At 42.4% G+C, this 20,727-nt stretch overlaps 1 protein-coding gene across 1 annotated transcript in view; it reads right to left on the reverse strand.

Moving 5' to 3' along the window:
* Positions 1-1,567: 1,567 nt before the first annotated feature.
* Positions 1,568-20,727, reverse strand: part of LOC117535832 (voltage-dependent T-type calcium channel subunit alpha-1H-like) — a gene marked incomplete at its 5' end in the record, with an annotated part of 64,852 nt that continues 45,692 nt past the window's right edge. Inside the window, 7 exon segments of the mRNA XM_034200424.1 lie at positions 1,568-6,082; positions 6,084-6,527; positions 6,613-6,776; positions 8,752-8,926; positions 9,839-9,979; positions 10,126-10,284; positions 15,038-15,159. Of these exon segments, the coding sequence (XP_034056315.1) occupies positions 5,300-6,082; positions 6,084-6,527; positions 6,613-6,776; positions 8,752-8,926; positions 9,839-9,979; positions 10,126-10,284; positions 15,038-15,159 (1,988 nt within the window).

Raw genomic sequence — 20,727 nt, forward strand, 5'->3', positions numbered from 1 at the left:
CACAATAACCTTTCATGAATTGCAAACACACTTTGAAAGGTTACATTTCAAGACGAAAAAACACGGACAACAACTGTTCGCATGGTCATATGCTGTTTTATCGTCTACTTTTACACTTCTGGTAATAAACATCAAGCTGTATTGAAGAAAAGAAGAGAAACTATGGAACTCGCAACTAAACCATGAACTCATTAGAAAAAAGGTTAACTGACTTAAGTTATTCTATGGAACTGGGGATGGCTGCATGGTGAACTGTCAATCTAAAGTATTCCCTGCTTTAACTGTAAATCTACACCATATCGAACATGTATTGAAGAAGACTTGAAACTCATTTGGTTACATTTTATTTACGTGTTAAACCAGGTAAAAAGTAGGTCAATTTCCTCAGACTTCTATATAATTGGACTATTTGTGCAACCAGAGGATTTGCCCCCTGCTGGGTACTAGTGAGAATTAAAGTTTGAAGCACTTTTTCATTGACTTGCTATATTTCAATGTGTTGTTATATCTCCTTACATAACCCCAGATAATGATACATCTGCAATAATGTAATATTGACCGATGCACTGTATGGCCCTGGATAAATAATCGATCATGCTCTACACCAGGGGTGTCCAAACTACGATCTGGGGGCCAAATGCGGCCCGCGGATCATTTTGAATCGGCCCTCAGCAAATCAAAAAAGTATAATGACTTAAAGGTGGGGTACATTTTGGAGAAACCCGGAAGAAATCTGCTACTTCCTCACAGAGCCCCTCCTCCAACACACACGAACGCGCACATGACCAATGAGGGCACGAGATAAGTTTGTGCACAGATGGAAGGCTGACAGGCAGGTAGGCCATCCAGTTACTTTAGCCGAGCCGGCTCAGATGATTGGTCGTGCTTTTTACAGCGCCACGGCTTCCACTGATGAAATGTTTTGAATGGATTTTTTGTCAAAGAGTTAAGATATTCATTGCTATCAGGATGTTAAGAGCATTCCATGGAATATAACAAAAAGTGTATCTCGAGCCGGTTTCTCAAACTTACCTACCCCACCTTGAAGTATAATAAACTTCTGCTTGTCTTATAGTGTACTTCTTAAATATAGATGTTCAAATATTACAATATTACACAGTATTCATGTGTTAAGAAGCTCAATTTTCAAATAAATGCAGTACATTAAAGTTGAAAACATGTTCTGACAAATCTAAATTGATTTCAATAACAAATGTACATAACAACCTTGAACTAGACCCTTAATATTTCCTCTTATTATAATCAATCTGAAGCTTCTGTTTTAAGGAATGAGCTGCTAACAAAATAAATGAAACCCTATGGAGAGCTGTGATGTAGGCAATTCTTTACTTACATTTAATCAAGAATAATTGACCTACATTGGATTGATTTTTCCAACTTATAACTGAACTGAAGAGGCAGTATATCTCTATGTGGCCCAGTCCTTCATATATTTTTCTGTATGTGGCCCTCTGTGTAAAAAGTTTGGACGTCCCTGCTCCACACAGTAGGAATGAATCAATAATGTGTAAATTAACACCAACAAAAGAAATAAAACAGACATGTATCAGGAATAAAAAAATCTTGTATTTTTTAATTGACAGGGAAACATCCTTCAGGACAACGGTTGGTCATCACACAATAATCAGCAACGATACAATGCAGAGTCCGACTGTGTGTCGAGCCTTTAAAACTCCTCCCCTGTCCCCTCCCTTCTAATGGAGGGCTTATTATTGCAGACACTCTCCTCTGACAGATAAAACACACCTCCTCCCCTCCTTGTAAGGCTTGGGGGGGTTTGGGGGTGTCTGGGGGCAATCACTTAAGGGTTGTAAAAATAAAGAAAGAAAAACACAAGGCTTCTGATTCGTCAAAGTCAAGTTCTGTCAGTTTGAACTTTTTGGGAGCCGGAGCAGCTCAGTGTCACCCAGAGAACACGAGTCATCTGTATCCTTATCTCAGGGCGGAGGCTACCCCTACATCAAATATATATATATATATATATATGTATATATATATCAGTTAATTAGCTTCACCATCACTAGAGTTCTAGCATTTAGAGTATCAGGAGAAAACAGTGAAAAAAGGTTCACCTCAACATTAAATAACGTCGGTTCTGAACAAAAATAGAACCAGCTATGTTTCCATGTCTCTCTAAAAAACTGTATAAAGACAAGCTCTGTCCTCATACAGCAAATAACCACCTATTGCATTGGACAATAAAGAATAGGGTCATTTAATCAGCCCAGTGCAATTAGGTAGTCAATCTACAAATGGAAACATCTGAAAATGCAAATATCAAAATCTCTAAAACATCCAGATGATTCTTTCCCAAAAGATTTTTTTTTTCGTAAATCAGAACATGCAATAGTCAAAACTGTTTCCTCAAAAACAGGATTTAAATACTGAGATCCAAAGATCTGTAAGAACAATTATGCAGTCACTCTACCAAACTGTGTCGATTAATATGGCGATACGCTGTAGATCGGGGTGGTCTGCACTAAGTTAAATAAGAGTGGGACAGAAAGAGGCCGTCTTCAGACTACTTAAAACATCTCATTGCTGACAATCTGTCCAGGAAGAGGACACAAAACAGGACAAAGCGGTTGCACAGTAACAGTGTGATCGACCACATACATTTTCAAACCAGGGGACGACCAACTGTGCCATGTACAGGAGGGAGGACAACATCTCAGAACTGGAAGAATAGCGCTATCAAAAGATTAACAAGCTGCGTTCACAAGCAGCAACCTTTTTTTATAACTGTGATTTTATTGTCCAAGAGCTTTTCATTCTGTGTTTGCGAGAAACCAAACTTTATCGAACTTTGAAATGATGACAACAAAGCACCACGCTGTAGTACACACAGGTCAAGATGTGTCGTAAGCTGAAGCTAACATAAACAAGTTTCTTCTTTTTTCTTTTACATGCGTACTGCTTGGGAGATTTAAAGGTGATGCGGATGTTGAAGGAGAAGCATAATCTGATCTAATGTTTATAAGGGATTTTTTCTACAGCCTTTTAATGCTATTTTCAGCCAATTTGAATCGGACAAATCACCATAACAAGATCTGTCCTTTTATTTAACTGAATTCCCACAAAGATATATGACATGTCAATAAACTCAAAGGCTTAAATACGAGTTTGTACCAATATCAGTTGTTAATCTGCTAATCAATTAAACACAATTTGGTTGCCAATACATATACATGAATACAATGTAAGTATTTGAACAATGGGCCTGTGGTGATGACGGTGCAGCATCAAAGCACTTTGGTTTCCACTCAAATCACTGAGGAGTTGTGCATCTTACAAGCTGATCACAAATAAATAAAGACGCCACCCGGCCAGCTGCCTTTAAAAAGAGGAATCAGTAGTAAATGAGTAGTTTACAAGCATGCTTCTTTATGTACCTGTGCCTAACCAGACTGTGCACAAAATAGACTTAAATACATATTGTGCTGTGTCGTAATAAAGGTATGGCTCGGCAGGAAAACAATCACGCACTGGAAGGACGATGCTGTTCGTTCACACCATAGGGGATGCATGACATGTAGGTTGGTGTTGTCTTATTACGATCTAATGGGGGAAATAAAATTGAGGGGTGTAAATGAGAGTCCTCCCTTCTGTTTACAGTAACGCCAACATATGGTGGGCTGGAGCTTTTTTAAATAAATCTACAGTACCTAACACTGCTTACAGCCCCACCCAGGGGGCTAGTACCTACAGTAACACTACGGATATAAATACTCTCAATCATAGAAAAATGGGTTTATATTATATAGTAGTTCTACAGTATGTACTAACACGAGAGTGTGGTTGTTTTTTATGTTGTGGATGTCACTATATTCTCCACAAGTATATATTATTATTGCACTCTGGCTACACATATTTAATAAGTTAGTTTGGTTGTCTTTTGATGCACAGAAACACTAACTGGTGTATCCAGCATGAAAACAGCTGCAGAAGGGGGGGGGCTCAGAGACGACTTTCTAAGGATTCTAAAGTGGATAATACTGGATTTTGTTAGTGTTTTAAATGTTCCTTTAGGTAAGAAGTCAGTTGTATACTTTATCTGAACAAATAAATACACTGAAGTAAATCATTTAGTTTGTGTGTTGGATATAATGCTTTACTTCACTACAAGGGAAATACTTTTGAATAAGAGCCACATTTATATTTTGATGTGGCTAAGCTAGGTCTCAACACATGTACACAAAATGTCAAGGCTGAAAAACCTCTTTAAATGAATTTGGCTTGCATCACTGAGCCCGCCTCTTTAGGACTGTAATCTAGACATCAAATACACAGAAATCTGAGACACAGCTACAGAAACACATCCCTGTTCTCTTCTTTCTCTTTTTCAAAAATAGAAAAATAAAATCCCAATCCTCGACCTCCCGTTGAGAGGAGGGTTGATCTCCCTCGCTTCTCTCCGGATTTTGAAACGGAAAACATACATTCACAAGAGGACAACAGAGGAAAAAACAAGCAACTTGAAATTCAAATGTGTGTGCAAAAAACATTTTAGATCTCTATAAAAATATGTGCATATGGATAGAGCTATTTTTAATCTCACCAAATACAGTATTTTCCTTTATTTACACTGCACAGATACACAAATAAACATACACTACAGCTCTGCCCTGCTTCCCCTCTCTCTCGTTGCAGGCGTAAGAACAACATGGCCGACTTCCATGACAACAGATTTGACGATACTCGCACATAGGAAAACGCAGACACGCTCACACACACACACACACACACTTCTGCTCTGATCAATGTGATCGAGGAGCAGAGGAGGGGCAAGCAGAACTTCTGTAGAAAACCTGAAGTTGCATATCCCACAATTCCCCCCCCCAACGCTCGCATTTCACAAAACCACTTCCTGTGTAAGGTCAGAGGGTGTCAGCCAGACGCTGCTTCCTGATTGGCTCGCGTGGGTGGGGACAGTGTGTCAAAAAAAAACTTTGGCTACGGAGTTAGGTGGCTTTAGTCCTGGTGTGTTTTTAGTATTAGTCCCAAACACACCATGTACAGTGGGTCCTGTTAGACCGGTACAGCCGCCGAGGATCTGCTGTCCTTCAAGCTGCGTCCCGGAAAATAAATCCACCGTGTGTTATTCTAGGTCTGTACCAGCGTCTCTGGAAAGAATAAACCTTTTCTAGTTGTCGAAGCAAAACAAATAATCCATCTCCCTCTTCATTTCTCCCCAGCACCAATCTCTGCTGAGAGGACGCTCTACTCCGACTTCAGAGATTTAGGACCAAATAATTCCTGAAGGCAAAAGCCCAGACGTTCATTGGGCGGTCCTACGATTCTTTGCACTGAATCCCGCACCGCTCCCCAGTCTGTTGTCGAAGGGGGAGGAGCATGTGGCCGTGTCGGCGTCTGACAGGCCGGGAGACAGGCCGCTCATGTATCTGGACTGCGGTTGGTCGAAGGTGAACTGGGGGAGGGGGATGTAGTCCTGCCTCGCAGCGGGGGAGAGGGTCTGCGAGAAAGACATGGGGACGAGAGGTGCGTGCGGCTGGATGAAGATGTTGGGGCTGATGGGGATGTGTGAGGGCGTGGAGGCGTGAGACGGGGTGTAGGTGTGTGTGGGAGTGGACGCCCGGGACAGAGTCAGAGTGTGTGTTGGCGAGTGTGTTTGCAGCGGCACGTGGATGGGTGTGAGGGGGGTGTGCATCGGGTCGTACGAAGGCGTCCTGCGTCTCAACATCATGCTGCAGTCAGACAGTTTAGGGGGTGAGGCGATTTGGTGGTGTTCCCTCTCTGAAGGCGGGTGGATGGATATACAAGGGGGACTCATCTTCTTCTTCCTGTGGCCGCCCCCGACCGACTGCACCCTCACGGGGAACGCCGGACCGGACCGGGGGGTGAAGTCGCGGTCGTCCCCGGTGATGACGGCCTGCGGGAGGCAGACCTCAATGGAGTGGCGGCGGTGGTCGTCGGGGTAACCGGCCGACAAAGATGGCGGCTCGTCCGTGAAGCCGTGGTTGTCCGCGCTCGACCCCTTCCTGAAGTCCGTCAGCACCGCCCCGAGGAGGCTGAGCGCGCTCCTGGAGGAGGAGGGAGGCAGCTGGGGGGGCGGGGGGGGAGGAGGAGTCGATGTAAGGAGAGAGGGAGTGGCTGCGTCCCACCTTACCCCCCCCTCCCTCCTCCTCCCTCCACCTCTGGCGGGCGGAGCTGGTGATGTGACACACCTCCTCGTCCGCCGGGTCGCAGAGGGAGACGCCCGAGAGCTGCCGGGGTCTCCGCAGGCGGGGGGAGGGGGGCGGAGGGAGCAGGAGCGAGGGGGAAGACGGCGGAGGAGGGAGAGGGGAGGACAGGAGAGGGTGAAGGGGAGAGGGGGGAGGGAGGGGGACGGCTGAAGGGGAGCAAGGTGGAAGAGGTGAGGGAGAGGAGGGAGGAGGAGGAGGAGGCAGGGAGGACGGGTGAGAAGAGAGGGGAGGCAGGGGAGCAGGGTGGGGTCTCTCCTGTTGCTCATAACTCTGGCACTCCACAGAATCTACTTTCACTGCCACCTGAAACATGAACAAACAATCAATACATCTATATGAGCGGTTATATTGCAATATGTGTTTTTGGAAGTATGAAGGAGTCCGTCACCTGTCTGCGCAGGGCCCGTGGGGAGGGGCTGGGCGTGGGAGGGGCGATGCGGGGAAGGGGAAGGGTAAGGGTGGGAGGTGACCGAGGGTGAACGGGGGAGGCGTCCGGTACCTGCAGCAGAGCGCGACCCTCACACGGCTGGGAGTGGACCGACGTCACCGAGCCTGGAGGTGGACACGTAAAGATTTAAAATCACAGCCATGATATAAACACATGGACAGAATCACAATGCAAACACATGCATTGTTGCACATGCAAACACATTCGGACTGTTTCCTTTTACTTTGGGAGGATTTAAACGTATTTGAACTGGGCCAGGATTACAAAAACACTTAATTTTGATAGGCCTGTTGAGCAACAAGAAGGACAGGGACGTTTTTTGTTTTAGCTCATTAACAAATGCTTCAAATGTGCTGTGAAAATAAAGTGTTTTCTGAAAACAGATTATTAGCACATACAGTCGGTCATCAGTTCGTAGCAGAACTATAATTATTAGGGATAGTCACATTTCCTGGATAATATTCTGCATTAGATCCTGGTTACATCAACACCTCCTAGTGGCAGTATTAAGATCGTCATGCCATCCAATAACAGTTACTTACAAGTGTGCAAAAAGATCATGAATTTAATATATGACCAATGACTGCTATGAGATTGTGTAACCAGGATCTTAGGCATGTCTGCACACACAGGTCCAGTTCACCTGTGGGTTCAGATGGAATAACATTGCAGCAGAGTTAGATCTTACACAAGTTCATTTTCATTCTACTTTCAGGCCAAGCTGTGAAGCCACTTGATTATAAATCCAACACGTTTTAATCCGACAACAGACAAAGCACCACAGGCTTTTATTTCTTGGATTAGTTGTGTGGCTTTGCAGCTTGGCCATTAAGTAAACGGACATTCAGCAGCTGAGCAGATGAGCCTGTGTGAAAGTGGCACAGATTCACATTGAGTCAGCTCATCGGCTGCAGTCAGTACCTTGGGACAGAGTCTGTCCACAGCCTGGCCTCAACATGCCTTTAGATTCTGACTGCAGATAAAACAGCGCTCGTCAGTGCTTTGGGAAATGTTTTCATGTCTGTTTTGCCTTAATGACCCAAACAAGACCTACATATACATAGGATGATATAAGGTATATTTGTACCAGGTTTTATTTAATAGGGAGTTACAAATGTTGACTATTATTATTGATTATTAAATGTATGTCAATTATACAATGAATGATTGTAAAAGTATCTACGCTTTTACTAGGACACACTTTACAAGTAAATCATTCAAGTGTTTCAAGTTTAAAAAGTGTGTATCTTACAACAAAATAATAAACATTTTACTTTCCAATGCATCAAAGGTACTACTGTAGTAGAAGATGTATGTTTCAGAACCATTTAAAAATGTAAAATAAATATATATATTTCGACATTTGAGTGCAAATGGTTCTCAAATATATTGAAATGCTTGTAAATAGTAATTATCAAACTTATCTATGGCATTCCTAACTGTGCTTCGAATCCTTGAATATCATAGTTACCATCCTAATAAAGAGGAATCTTGGTCGGTGCCAACAGCTCTGGACCTTCAATCTGTGCACAATGATAAGGGTCCGGTAACAAAAGCTGTCACTCTATATTATTTGTATTCAGTAGTGTCATAAAATGCTCCAAAAAGTAGGATTGTGGCCTCAAATGCGATGAAAACCCCATGTTCACTGTTCTAACCATCATTTGTCTCACATATAGTTAGATATAAGAACTTCTTAAACTTCACTCCTTCAGTAAAAGGACTCTTAAACCATGGCATTGGTCCGATGAGACTGTATTGATTCGTTAGTGAGTTTCAATTTCAGTGTCAGGCCTCTGACCTCACATTAGATTATAACACTATTTTACAAAACATACATTTTACATATGTACAAAAAAAGAACAAAAAGAGATTACCACATTATACAGCACATCTACAGTATTTGTACAGCATGTGTATATTCTTACAAATAACATAATTGTACGCATTGTGCGAGAAGCTGGTTAAGTGTACTGAGCACGACCTGTGTCTATTAGAGCAATAAACCAGGCTAGAACAAAGAGAAGATAGAAAATGGTCTTATATTTAAAAGAAATACATTCTTATTAGATAGTTTACCTGAATGCTGGGGCTGGGGGCGGAGCTCTATCTCCTCCAGAGGGAAGGGGGCGCTGGCGGGCCGCACGGGTCTGAACATGTAGCTGTCGTTAGGCAGAGAGTGCATCCTGGATACAGACATCTTCCTTGACGACAGCAGGTCCGGGTCGATGTACTGCACCTCCTCCTCTTCCTCCTGCGGGGGGAGACAGAGACCACTGAGTCCAGCACTGACTGTCTCTGTGCAGGAAACTGACTATTGCAGCATTTACAATGGATGCAGTAAATAAGAGGAGCATTCAGAAACACCTGCAGCCTATGATCATGTCTTCCCCTGCACCCCTAAATAATACACACTCAGTTTCAGGGTTAGTCTAGGCTGTGGTGGAACGTCACTTCATTTGCTATTGTACTTACTGGCAGTAGGTATTTGTGCTTTATCTGAGTGTTTTAAGTAATGCCACTTCAGTCAAAGAAAGAAGGTACATTTTATTTGACCATTTATTTAATATCTAAAATAACGACTTTCTTAGAAATTAATGATTTTTCCAAAAAGATCAGTTAAAACAAAAATACTGTTTTTAGAGTTTATAAATATGAGGTTTTGTTATAAATTATAATAGCCAATAGTTTATGCAATGACAGTTTTTTAAGAGATTGATAGAACATTTAAAAAAAGATGTAAGTATTTATTTTACTGATATTGAACAATTGATTTTTTATGATATTTTCTTTCATTCATTTGAGATGTCTCTGCATTGGGTAATCTGATCTAAGTACAATTTCCAGATTATACAATTTACTTAAGTATCATTTCCAAATGCAGGACTTTAACTTGTTGAGTATTTTTGCAGTGATATTAGCACAGTGTGATATTGGTGCTTTTACTAAACTAAAGGGCAAGGCAAGTTTATTTATATAGCACCTTTCAACACGAGGCTATTCAAAGTGCTTTACAAAAAATGAAAGACATTAAGAAAATGGCATTTAAAATCAGTCATTAAAAAGAAAAGCTAATAAAAGAAACATTAAAAGAAAAAATACATGGATAAAAGTTATAGTGCAGTGTAGGAATACTTCTACCCCCACTGAGTGTACGTCTCCCTACCTCTCCAGGTGAATTTGGACACGGCCCAACGTAGGTTCCTGCCGCTGAGCTGTTGTGGGAAGTTGTGCTTAATTTGCGTTGCCTCTCCATGGCCATCTCCAAGGCGATCTCTGCATCCATCTCTGCGTCCTCTTTAGCTTCCTGCAAAAGTAGAAGTTGTTTCCCTTGATTACTACATTGCGTTCCATCCGATTTTTTTCAGTATGCGATGACAAATGTACGAATATATATACATATGTTTTGCATTTGGCACACTCTCTTGGTGTAAGCCTCTGTATTTACTGTACCTTGTTGCTTTCCTCCAGATGTTTCATCAGAACAGCCACCACCACATTGACCAGCACAAACTGCGCCATCAGCACAAATGTGACAAAGTAGATCGGAGAGATCAAAGGCAGGTAGGTAAGGCAGTTTAGTTCCTCTGGATGACATTCCCTCAACGTGTCCTTAAAAGACAAGGAAGAAGGTTAGAAGGAAAGGGGGAGAACAAGTGAAACACACATTATGTGGATATACACTGTTCAATAAACCTGAGGCTATTTGACAAAGCTCTGAAATATTAAAGATCCCTTATCATGATGTTTTTCATCAATATATTACAGGTCTCAGTTATATACAAAACATGTCTCTGAAGTGTTTGGCTCCAAACACCAAACAGATCATTGCAGCATTACCCATAATCCCCTCTGTTTCAGCCCTGTTTCCAAAGAGCTGATTCTCTGTCTGTTACTTTAGATGAAAATAAGGAGCCCCTCCCCACGCCCCTCTGAGAGAGATTTGGTTACAAAGAACTCAATGGTGCTCTAGAGGAGATTCAGGTGATAAGGGGAGGGGGGGGGGGGGGTTACATTGGATGGTGATTGGCTAATGGCTACACAAGACAAAACATCGTTATGACATCATAAAGTGGCCAAAATCTGATCAGCTCATTTTCAGACAGGTTTTTATAGAAATGGATCAAAAAGAGAGAGAATCTTTTTTCCTGAAACTTTCAGAGTCTCTTTCCACAGAGGGGACACATGTTGATGTAGAAGAGACATGAAGAAGAGGGGACACATGTTGATGTAGAAGAGACATGAAGAAGAGGGGACACATGTTGATGTAGAAGAGACATGAAGAAGAGGGGACACATGTTGATGTAGAAGAGACATGAAGAAGAGGGGACACATGTTGATGTAGAAGAGACATGAAGAAGAGGGGACACATGTTGGATGTAGAAGAGACATGAGAAGAAGAGGGGGACACATGTTGATGTAGAAGAGACACTGAAGAAGAGGGGACACATGTTGATGTAGAAGAGACATGAAGAAGAGGGGACACATGTTGATGTAGAAGGGACATGAAGAAGAGGGAGACACATGTTGATGTAGAAGAGACATGAAGAAGAGGGGACACATGTTGATGTAGAAGAGACATGAAGAAGAGGGGACACATGTTGATGTAGAAGAGACATGAGAGAAGAGGAGACACATGTTGATGTAGAAGAGACATGAAGAAGAAGAGGAGACACATGTTGATGTAGAAGGAGATGGAAGAAGAGGGACACATGTTGATGTAGAAGAGACATGAAGAAGAGGGGACACATGTTGATGTAGAAGAGACATGAAGAAGAGGAGACACATGTTGATGTAGAAGAGACATGAAGAAGAGGGGACACATGTTGATGTAGAAGAGACATGAAGAAGAGGAGACACATGTTGATGTAGAATGGAAGAGACATGAAGAAGAGGAGACAATGTTTGATGTAGAAGAGACATGAAGAAGAGGGGACACATGTTGATGTAGAAGAGACATGAAGAAAGAGGGGACACATGTTGATGTAGAAGAGACATTGAAGAAGAGGGAGACACATGTTGATGTAGAAGAGACAGGAAGAAGAGGAGACACATGTTGATGTAGAAGAGACATGAAGAAGAGGAGGAGACACATGTTGATTGTAGAAGAGACATGAAGAGAGAGGGGACACATGTTGATGTAGAAGAGAGACATAAGAAGAGGGGGACACATGTTGATGTAGAAGAGACATGGAAGAAGAGGGACACATGTTGATGTAGAAGAGGACATGAAGAAGGAGACACATGATAGAGAGAAGAAGAGGAGACACATGTTGATGTAGAAGAGACATGAAGAAGAGGGGACAGCATGTTGATGTAGAAGAGACATGGAGAAGAGGGGACGCATGTTGATGTAAGAAGAGACATGGAGAAGAGGGGACACATGTTGATGTAGAAGAGACATGAAGAAGAGGGGACACATGTTGATGTAGAAGAGACATGAAGAAGAGGAGACACATGTTGATGTAGAAGAGACATGAAGAAGAGGGGACACATGTTGATTGTAGAAGAGACATGAAGAAGAGGAGGGGACACATGTTGATGTAGAAGAGACATGGAGAAGAAGGGGACACATGGTTGATGTAGAAGAGACATGAAGAAGAGGGAGACACATGTTGATGTAGAAGAGACATGAAGAAGAGGGGACACATGTTGATGTAGAAGAGACATGAAGAAGAGGAGACACATGTTGATGTAGAAGAGACATGAAGAAGAGGAGACACATGTTGATGTAGAAGAGACATGAAGAAGAGGGGACACATGTTGATGTAGAAGAGACATGAAGAAGAGGGGACACATGTTGATGTAGAAGAGACATGGAGAAGAGGGGACGCATGTTGATGTAGAAGAGACATGGAGAAGAGGGGACACATGTTGATGTAGAAGAGACATGAAGAAGAGGGGACACATGTTGATGTAGAAGAGACATGAAGAAGAGGAGACACATGTTGATGTAGAAGAGACGTGAAGAAGAGGGGACACATGTTGATGTAGAAGAGACATGAAGAAGAGGGGACACATGTTGATGTAGAAGAGACATGAAGAAGAGGGGACACATGTTGATGTAGAAGAGACATGAAGAAGAGGGGACACATGTTGATGTAGAAGAGACATGAAGAAGAGGGGACACATGTTGATGTAGAAGAGACTGGAGAAGAGGGGACACATGTTGATGTAGAAGAGACATGAAGAAAGAGGGGACACATGTTGATGTAGAAGAGACATGAAGAAGAGGGGACACATGTTGATGTAGAAGAGACATGAAGAAGAGGGGACACATGTTGATGTAGAAGAGACATGAAGAAGAGGGGACACATGTTGATGTAGAAGAGACATGAGAGACATGAAGAAGAGGGGATACATGTTGATGTAGAAGAGACATGAAGAAGAGGGGACACATGTTGATGTAGAAGAGACGTGATGAAGACGAGGAGGGACACATGTTGATGTAGAAGAGACATGAAGAAGAGGGGACACATGTTGATGTAGAAGAGACATGAAGAAGAGGGGACACATGTTGATGTAGAAGAGACGTGAAGAAGAGGGGACACATGTTGATGTAGAAGAGACATGAAGAAGAGGGGACACATGTTGATGTAGAAGAGACGTGAAGAAGAGGGGACACATGTTGATGTAGAAGAGACGTGAAGAAGAGGGGACACATGTTGATGTGGAAGAGACATGAAGAAGAGGGGACACATGTTGATGTAGAAGACACATGAAGAAGAGGGGACACATGTTGATGTAGAAGAGACATGAAGAAGAGGGGACACATGTTAATGTAGAAGAGACATGAAGAAGAGGGGACACATGTTGATGTAGAGAAGAGACGTGAAGAAGAGGGGACACATGTTGATGTAGAAGAGACATGAAGAAGAGGGGACACATGTTGATGTGGAAGAAGACATGAAGAAGAGGGGACACATGTTGATGTAGAAGACACATGAAGAAGAGGGGACACATGTTGATGTAGAAGAGACATGAAGAAGAGGGGACACATGTTAATGTAGAAGAGACATGAAGAAGAGGGGACACATGTTTGATGTAGAAGAGACGTGAAGAAGAGGGGACACATGTTGATGTAGAAGAGACGTGAAGAAGAGGGGACACATGTTGATGTAGAAGAGACGTGAAGAAGAGGGGACACATGTTGATGTAGAAGAGACATGAAGAAGAGGGGACACATGTTGATGTAGAAGAGACATGAAGAAGAGGGGACACATGTTGATGTAGAAGAGACATGAAGAAGAGGGACACATGTTGATGTAGAAGAGACATGGAGAAGAGGGGACACATGTTGATGTAGAAGAGACATGAAGAAGAGGGGACACATGTTGATGTAGAAGAGACATGAAGAAGAGGGGACACATGTTGATGTAGAAGAGACATGGAGAAGAGGGGACACATGTTGATGTAGAAGAGACATGAAGAAGAGGGGACACATGTTGATGTAGAAGAGACATGAAGAAGAGGGGACACATGTTGATGTAGAAGAGACATGAACAAGTGAACCTTCAACTTTTGGTTATTTAATATGGATGCTCATTGACAGCATTGGATGATTTGAAATCTGGATGAGTTGAAGGAGAAACAGGGACAGTTTGTACAGTGATTGTAGGGTGTTAAAACGGCAGCTGCTCTGGTTCCTTCCTTACCCACACATCCACATCTGCTGCTGGGACACTTGAGTTTATGCAGTGCAAGTGTGCATGTGTGGTGGCAAAAACTGAACAGCTCTCCCCTGTTTGGTTACATAATCTGCAGATTGTTAAATCAAGTGATGACAAACCAGTTCCAGGAGGTGCTTGATTAAAAGAAATGGGGCCTCCCTGTGTATGTATAAGTATGTATAAATGTTGCCTAAAAATTAGAAAAATAAAAAAAACGAGGTTAAATAAGGAAAGGCTGTGACTGGACAGTTTTGCCTGCTATCTACTGAACATTTAAAAAAGGAAATGATTGAATTGAATACACTAATATACACTTCAAATGATAATTTAGCCCACTGGATACTGTATATCACATCCCCAAAAGTAAATAATCCACGGAAAATACACATAAGGTCCAATCCACAAAAGTATCCTTATGATTCAAATGGTTATTAACATTATTAGCCAGACAGAAAAAAAAAGAAATGCTCAAAGCTGTTCTCATTCGTTACCGTATTTAAATATATATTTTCGAGTCAATTAACGATTACATAACATTTCTTAATTAAGTAAAACTGGAGATGATAAAGTGTTGACATTGCTCGGCTCTAAGCCACTTTATTATGTCATAATTGGTTTGGGAGGTCATTGCTCTGTCTGTGGTTATGAGATAAGTAAGTCCTCATGTATTTGTGTGTGTGTGTGTGTGTTCATACTTTCATAATCCCATTCCAGTTGTCTCCTGTGGAAACTCGAAACAGAGTGAGGAAGGCCATCCCAAAGTTCGCAAAGGTGGCGTGTCGACTCAGACCCTCACATGGGTTGTCCTCAGTGCACTCTAATCAACACACAAACATAACAAAAGACATCAGTTACACCACTAAATAGTGCGTTGCAGGAATGAGTCCAAAACCTGGGAGTTCATTAGCATTTTGGGTCTTCCTGGTTCCCAAGTATTAAAGTCAATGGTTTTTTTAAATCAGATTTTGTTTAGATGCCTGATAACATCTGCGGTTAAAACGAAAACTTACGAGATTTTCACGTTTTGTTCATGTATGCATGACGTCAGTAATTGTTGAATACAATCCAAAACAAACAGTTTTTTCCCAAGAGCCATCATTGCTCTTAACACCTGAAATCATACCTCTTAATCATCGTAAATGTGACTCTGTACATATATCATTATTATAAATACATACTATTATTATTATTATCTATTACATTACAGATTTTATTTTTATACTCCTGGAAATAACTACTGCACTTTATTCCTTATTCCTAAGTATGTATGCCGCATGTATTTGTTGTGATGTTTTTTTGTTTTGATGGCACCCTTGAAAGGGAGAAGCATTTATGATCTCATTGTACGATGACATTAAACGATTCTATTCTAAACATTCGTGAATGGCTGAAGCTTTTAAGGGTCTTTAAAAAGGCGGTTGCAAACAAGTGACTAAATAAGACTACTAACGTCATCTTGCTGAACATTAGCCGCATTTAGCTTAGCGTTGTTGAAGTAAAGTCATGTGACCGTGACTGTTAGTTTATAACGTTAGATATTTCCCTTAAGCCATTGCATTAGCACTTAAACTATTGTAAAATTAGTGTAAATATGTTTGCTATAAATGGTGTGTTTGCCGAGGAGCTTACTTTATTCAATATTTAAAAAGCCAATTGAAAACTCCCTTGCTTTTTGTCAAGGGAGCTCTTGCGATGTTAACTTCTGGGTTGGCCTTCAAAGATACATCATTGCTGCACCACTTTATAGACATGGTCGTTACAAAACAGCATACGGAGATAAAAGTGAGTATAAATGATGGTATACTTATCAGTACCCCGTTTAGAAAGTCCTAATGCTTTAGTCGTATGAAAGCAGCGATGACTGAACACACAAACAGCTGCTTAGCAGTGTGTCCCTGTGGACGTGGCAGAGGAGAGGAGAACAATGTCTCCGTCAGTCTCAAGGTCAATTTGACAGAAAGCCCTCGAGAGCCTCTTTACAGAATCAAAACAGTCTGAAAGACATCCTTCTTTGTTTCCAGCCCTAGGTCACATCAGCAGGAAGCTGGAGAACCATGAGAGAGTCCTCAGAGACTTGAATACCTTGTGTCTTATTCTAAGGATCAACCATCAGGAGGAAAGTGAGAGGTGTGTAGCTCAGAGGAACTGAATACGGCAACAATAACAGGCATTAAAGTAACTCTTGAAGCTTTATTCATGCGTACTAAACAGTGCCCTTTGAAGAGGCACAACGATTCATTTATAAAACCATAGAGCTTCTATCAAATAAACTAGAAGACACAAAACCAGAAGAGTTTTATTTTGCCAGCTACATTTTTGCTAACTTTGCCATGTTGGTTTTCAAAAGACTTTCCAGTCATCTGTTATTCTAGTGGGGTACAAATAACTTATTCCCCTCGAGTCTGAGTCATGGCCCAGTGGCCTGAGGGCGTGGCGGGAAATGGAGATTCATCCGGCCATTAAGTCTAAGAGATCAGTAATTTAATTTAGATTCAAATTGAAATGTAGAAACTAATAGAAACTTTCTGCACTAAAGTTTGAATCCGAATCTGTGAGCATTAACATTCAAACCCTCATTCCATCCACTCTCCTATGTCCCTTTCCTGTGACCTTCCCTTATCTGTTCAGCCTTCTGCGACACCACCGTCACAGAGTGGAAACTCAAGAGAACCAACAGTAACACATGTCTTAAGTCTCCCTTGCGGCTTTCACACCAGCGCTTTTCCCTTTCTAGCTCCGAGCTAGAGCTTTTCTGGTTCAGCTCCGGTTTCCCTTTTCTGCTCCCGCTCTGTTCACACCGCCCAGAGCCCGACTGGTGCTGCCGCTGCTGCGTCATGACGTCACCGTTTACATCGCTGATTTGCTCCCCAACGGCATTACGGCGCTCACAACAACAACAACGGGGAACTGCGTCGGGTCGATGATCGTGTTGCTTTTAATCACACGAAGCCAGATTAAATTGAATAACGACTTCTCCAAGCTTATGCTTTGCTCCAGAGTGCCGTGGTTCATTGTTTATTAATGTTTTTCTGCGGCATTTACCGACCACTGCAGTGTTGGCTGCTCTTCCACGGGAGTTTATTCTCCTCCGTTAGCTCCCGGTTAGCTCACACTGCTGCGGCCGCTCTAAAGTATTCACTGTCCAACTCACACAAGCAGCTGATACATATCCCCAGTTCCCCTTAGCCTAAGTGAATGTGTGTCAGTCTGAATTGACGCTGTTTGGTATCACAACGCTGTTATGAAAGTGTCTGGTATAAAATGGGTGATGTTAGCATAGCAACCGAAGCTAAACGGACTACTTGCTATTGCTATCCTATTGTGGCATACACCGTTTTCTACAGGCACATTTTACCGGCGTATTTTTATTATGATTCTACTTGTGATAGTCGGACACCACAACCTGTGCAGCCCATGTATTGATTCCATCCGATAGCTGCTATAATACAAAACAAAACGTCTGCCTCTCTCCACAATGATCAATAACAATGAACGGATGGTCAAAGTAAGGTACAAATAAACAGAATCACACAAAGCCTGGTTAGTGTTGCCTGACTTTATAAAGTGTGTTTATAAGCACTACTGCTTGTAGGCAGGCATGACAGTCGACCCATGTTCAGGGGAGGAGGGTTTAGTTTCCTGCACGCCTCGACGTAAGAGAGACGTAAGCGACGCCACCTCTTAGCTCCGAAGCTCTTGCCTCTAGACCAGGGGTGCCCAACCAGTCGATCGCGATCGACCGGTCGATCGCGGGGAGATTCCCAGTCGATCGCGAGATGTGTCTAAAAATAGAACAACAATATTCTGTTTTATCGTTAATGTCCTATAACATAATCTTCCTGTGCCAGAATAATGCACTTGAACGCATCAAAGCTTTGTGATTGGCCGGCGTGACCCCATGTGTCGGGGCGTGGCTGGTCGGCAGTGGTGACTATTTCGCTGACGTTGTCCGTGTCAACCTGGTGTCAACAGGAGTGACAGTCCGCACACACACAAGACCGCAATTATGGCAGAAGCAAAAAAGCCCAAAATATATAATTTTCACCCCGAGTGGGAGGATGATTATTTTTGTATCTATTCCAATTCAAAGTCCATCTGTCTCATCTGCAATGCGAGCGTGGCTTTATCGAAGAAGGGTAATTTAGGAGCGGCATTTCAAAACAGTGCACAAACGCTACGAGACGGAATTCCCTCCTAATTCTGCCCTACGCTCCAAAAGGGGAGGGATTCATTATAATTATTGTACAAAATGGTATAACAATGCAAACTTAAATTGATTATAGTCTATCATCAATTCAGGTTAAGAAACTAGTGTTGCTTGCATTCTATTTTTAAAAGGCATTTATTTTTATACTCTACTAAAATACAACAAAAAAAGGGTTTGATTCTATTGATTTTGTCTTTTTTATTGCACTTTGGCAGCAGATTCCTGTGTAGCTTCAGATCTGAGTTGTCTTATTAGTAAGCCTAATTTATACTTTTGTAGCAACACTATTTTTATATAATGGCAAAGAAAGGGTTCAGAGTCTTTTCTTGTTTTCCTGTGTCATATGTGGCAGCACTGTTCAATGTTTCTTGAAAACATTACCCACTGTAATATGTGACGTGTGAATAAACTCCAACTCTGTATCAACAACACTGTTGTGTAACTTCAGTTAAATACTTGTATGTGTGTAGATTAGAAAGAGGTAAGATAAAGGATCTGCAGTAATTTATGAAGTATTCATCGTATAAAGGTCAGTTTTATACAAGTAGAAGTGTGTATTTACCTGGTATTAGGCTGGCTACGCCTCTCTATTTGGACTGGTAGATCTCGGCAGACTGGCAACTTTAAAAGTAGCTCTCGGTTCAAAAAAGGTTGGGCACCCCTGCTCTAGACCGACAATTTTTTGGAGCTGGAAGTGAACCGGATTCCGGAGCTAAGAGCCGGCGCCGCTGCGGTGTGAACAGGAAAAACCGGCGCTTTTCAGGCTCCAGCTCCGAGCCGGAGCTGAAAAAGCGCTGGTGTGAAAGGGGCTCCTGAGGATTTTCAGATGTTCACATGTCTGTCTTCCTGTCTGAGGGCTGAAAGGTTTCATGAGCCAATAGAGTGATTAAAGATTTATGAAGGTCAACGCGTAAGTTATAGCATCGCAAAATGTACCTCGACAAAAAGAAAATGGGATTTTTCCGTTGGATTTTGGAAGATTGCAGAAAATAAGATCTGTGGCAAACATGTGGATTATACATTTTGTTGAGCAGGATAATCTTCACATATTAACAGCACTTTTATAATGTTTTAAGCGTTAATGCAGTAACCAGATGTAAAAAGCTAAGGTTAGTCTGTAAACATACTTCATCACTGTCAACTGGCTGAGCGTCAACACCGCTAAGCTAAAGGTGGCTAGTGTTTTGGCGTGATGATGTGGGGGGGGGGGGGGGGGGGGGGGATCATTTGGCTCGGCTCTCTTAAAGCGCCGGCTGCGCCGGCTGTTTCGGCTCCCAAACGGCTCTTCATGTTACCACAGTTTACCACGGAGCCTCAGTATCGCCGCTGCGAGGCTCCGGCGCTCGCAGCTCATGCGCGTGCTCCACTAAAACCCCCCCGCTCATTGCTTCCAAATCGCGCACGTTCCGTGTTGTCCACCTTCGATGTCGGGGAAACGATCTTCAATACTCCGAAAAGAATCCCACCAGACTCCTTTGCCCCTCCAACAGAGGGATGTCCTTTTTCCTTTTCGTCATTTCAAGCGATAAAAACTCGATCTTCTCTGGAATTATTAATATTTTTGGACGCCCTCGGCTCGCGTTCAGGGCGTCCCGAGCTGAATAAGGGCATCAAATGACGGCAAGACGCCGTCGGAAACAAAAACATGTCTAAAAAAACGTTGACATCCAGACACGGTTACCGGAAGAGGTATACAAGGGCTGCAGTCGAATAGTCCATTTAGCTTAGGAACCTTCCTAACCGAGTGAAATTACCCGGAAGTCCCTCACTGGCAGCCATGATAAGTGCTGTTCGAATTCTCTAGAATGAAAGGAAAGGAGGTTTCAAACTTCCTTTATAACCTCCTTTAGCTTAGGAACCACTGGACCTCCCTAATCGAAAGGAGAGGAGAAAATGCTGCCCCACAATGCATTGCAGCCGCAGCATTTGCCGTCACTCAACGGTCGGCCGTTCACGGACACAATCGATTATGACGGAGAAATTATATCATGAAAGTTACGGTGCTTATTAAGCATTTTAAAACGTATGTGGTAAGTTGCCAAAGTGCTTTGTTTTGAACGTTCATCAGTATCATAATCAAAAAGAGAAATATGAACGTTAGTTTTTACTGAAATGATCAAATAAAGTCAACATCTCACAGTCTTTACTGAGCTGTGTGGGGTTTGTTCAACTTTTAAA

This window comes from Gymnodraco acuticeps, unplaced genomic scaffold (assembly GCF_902827175.1).
Source record: "Gymnodraco acuticeps unplaced genomic scaffold, fGymAcu1.1, whole genome shotgun sequence".
NCBI lineage: Eukaryota > Metazoa > Chordata > Actinopteri > Perciformes > Bathydraconidae > Gymnodraco > Gymnodraco acuticeps.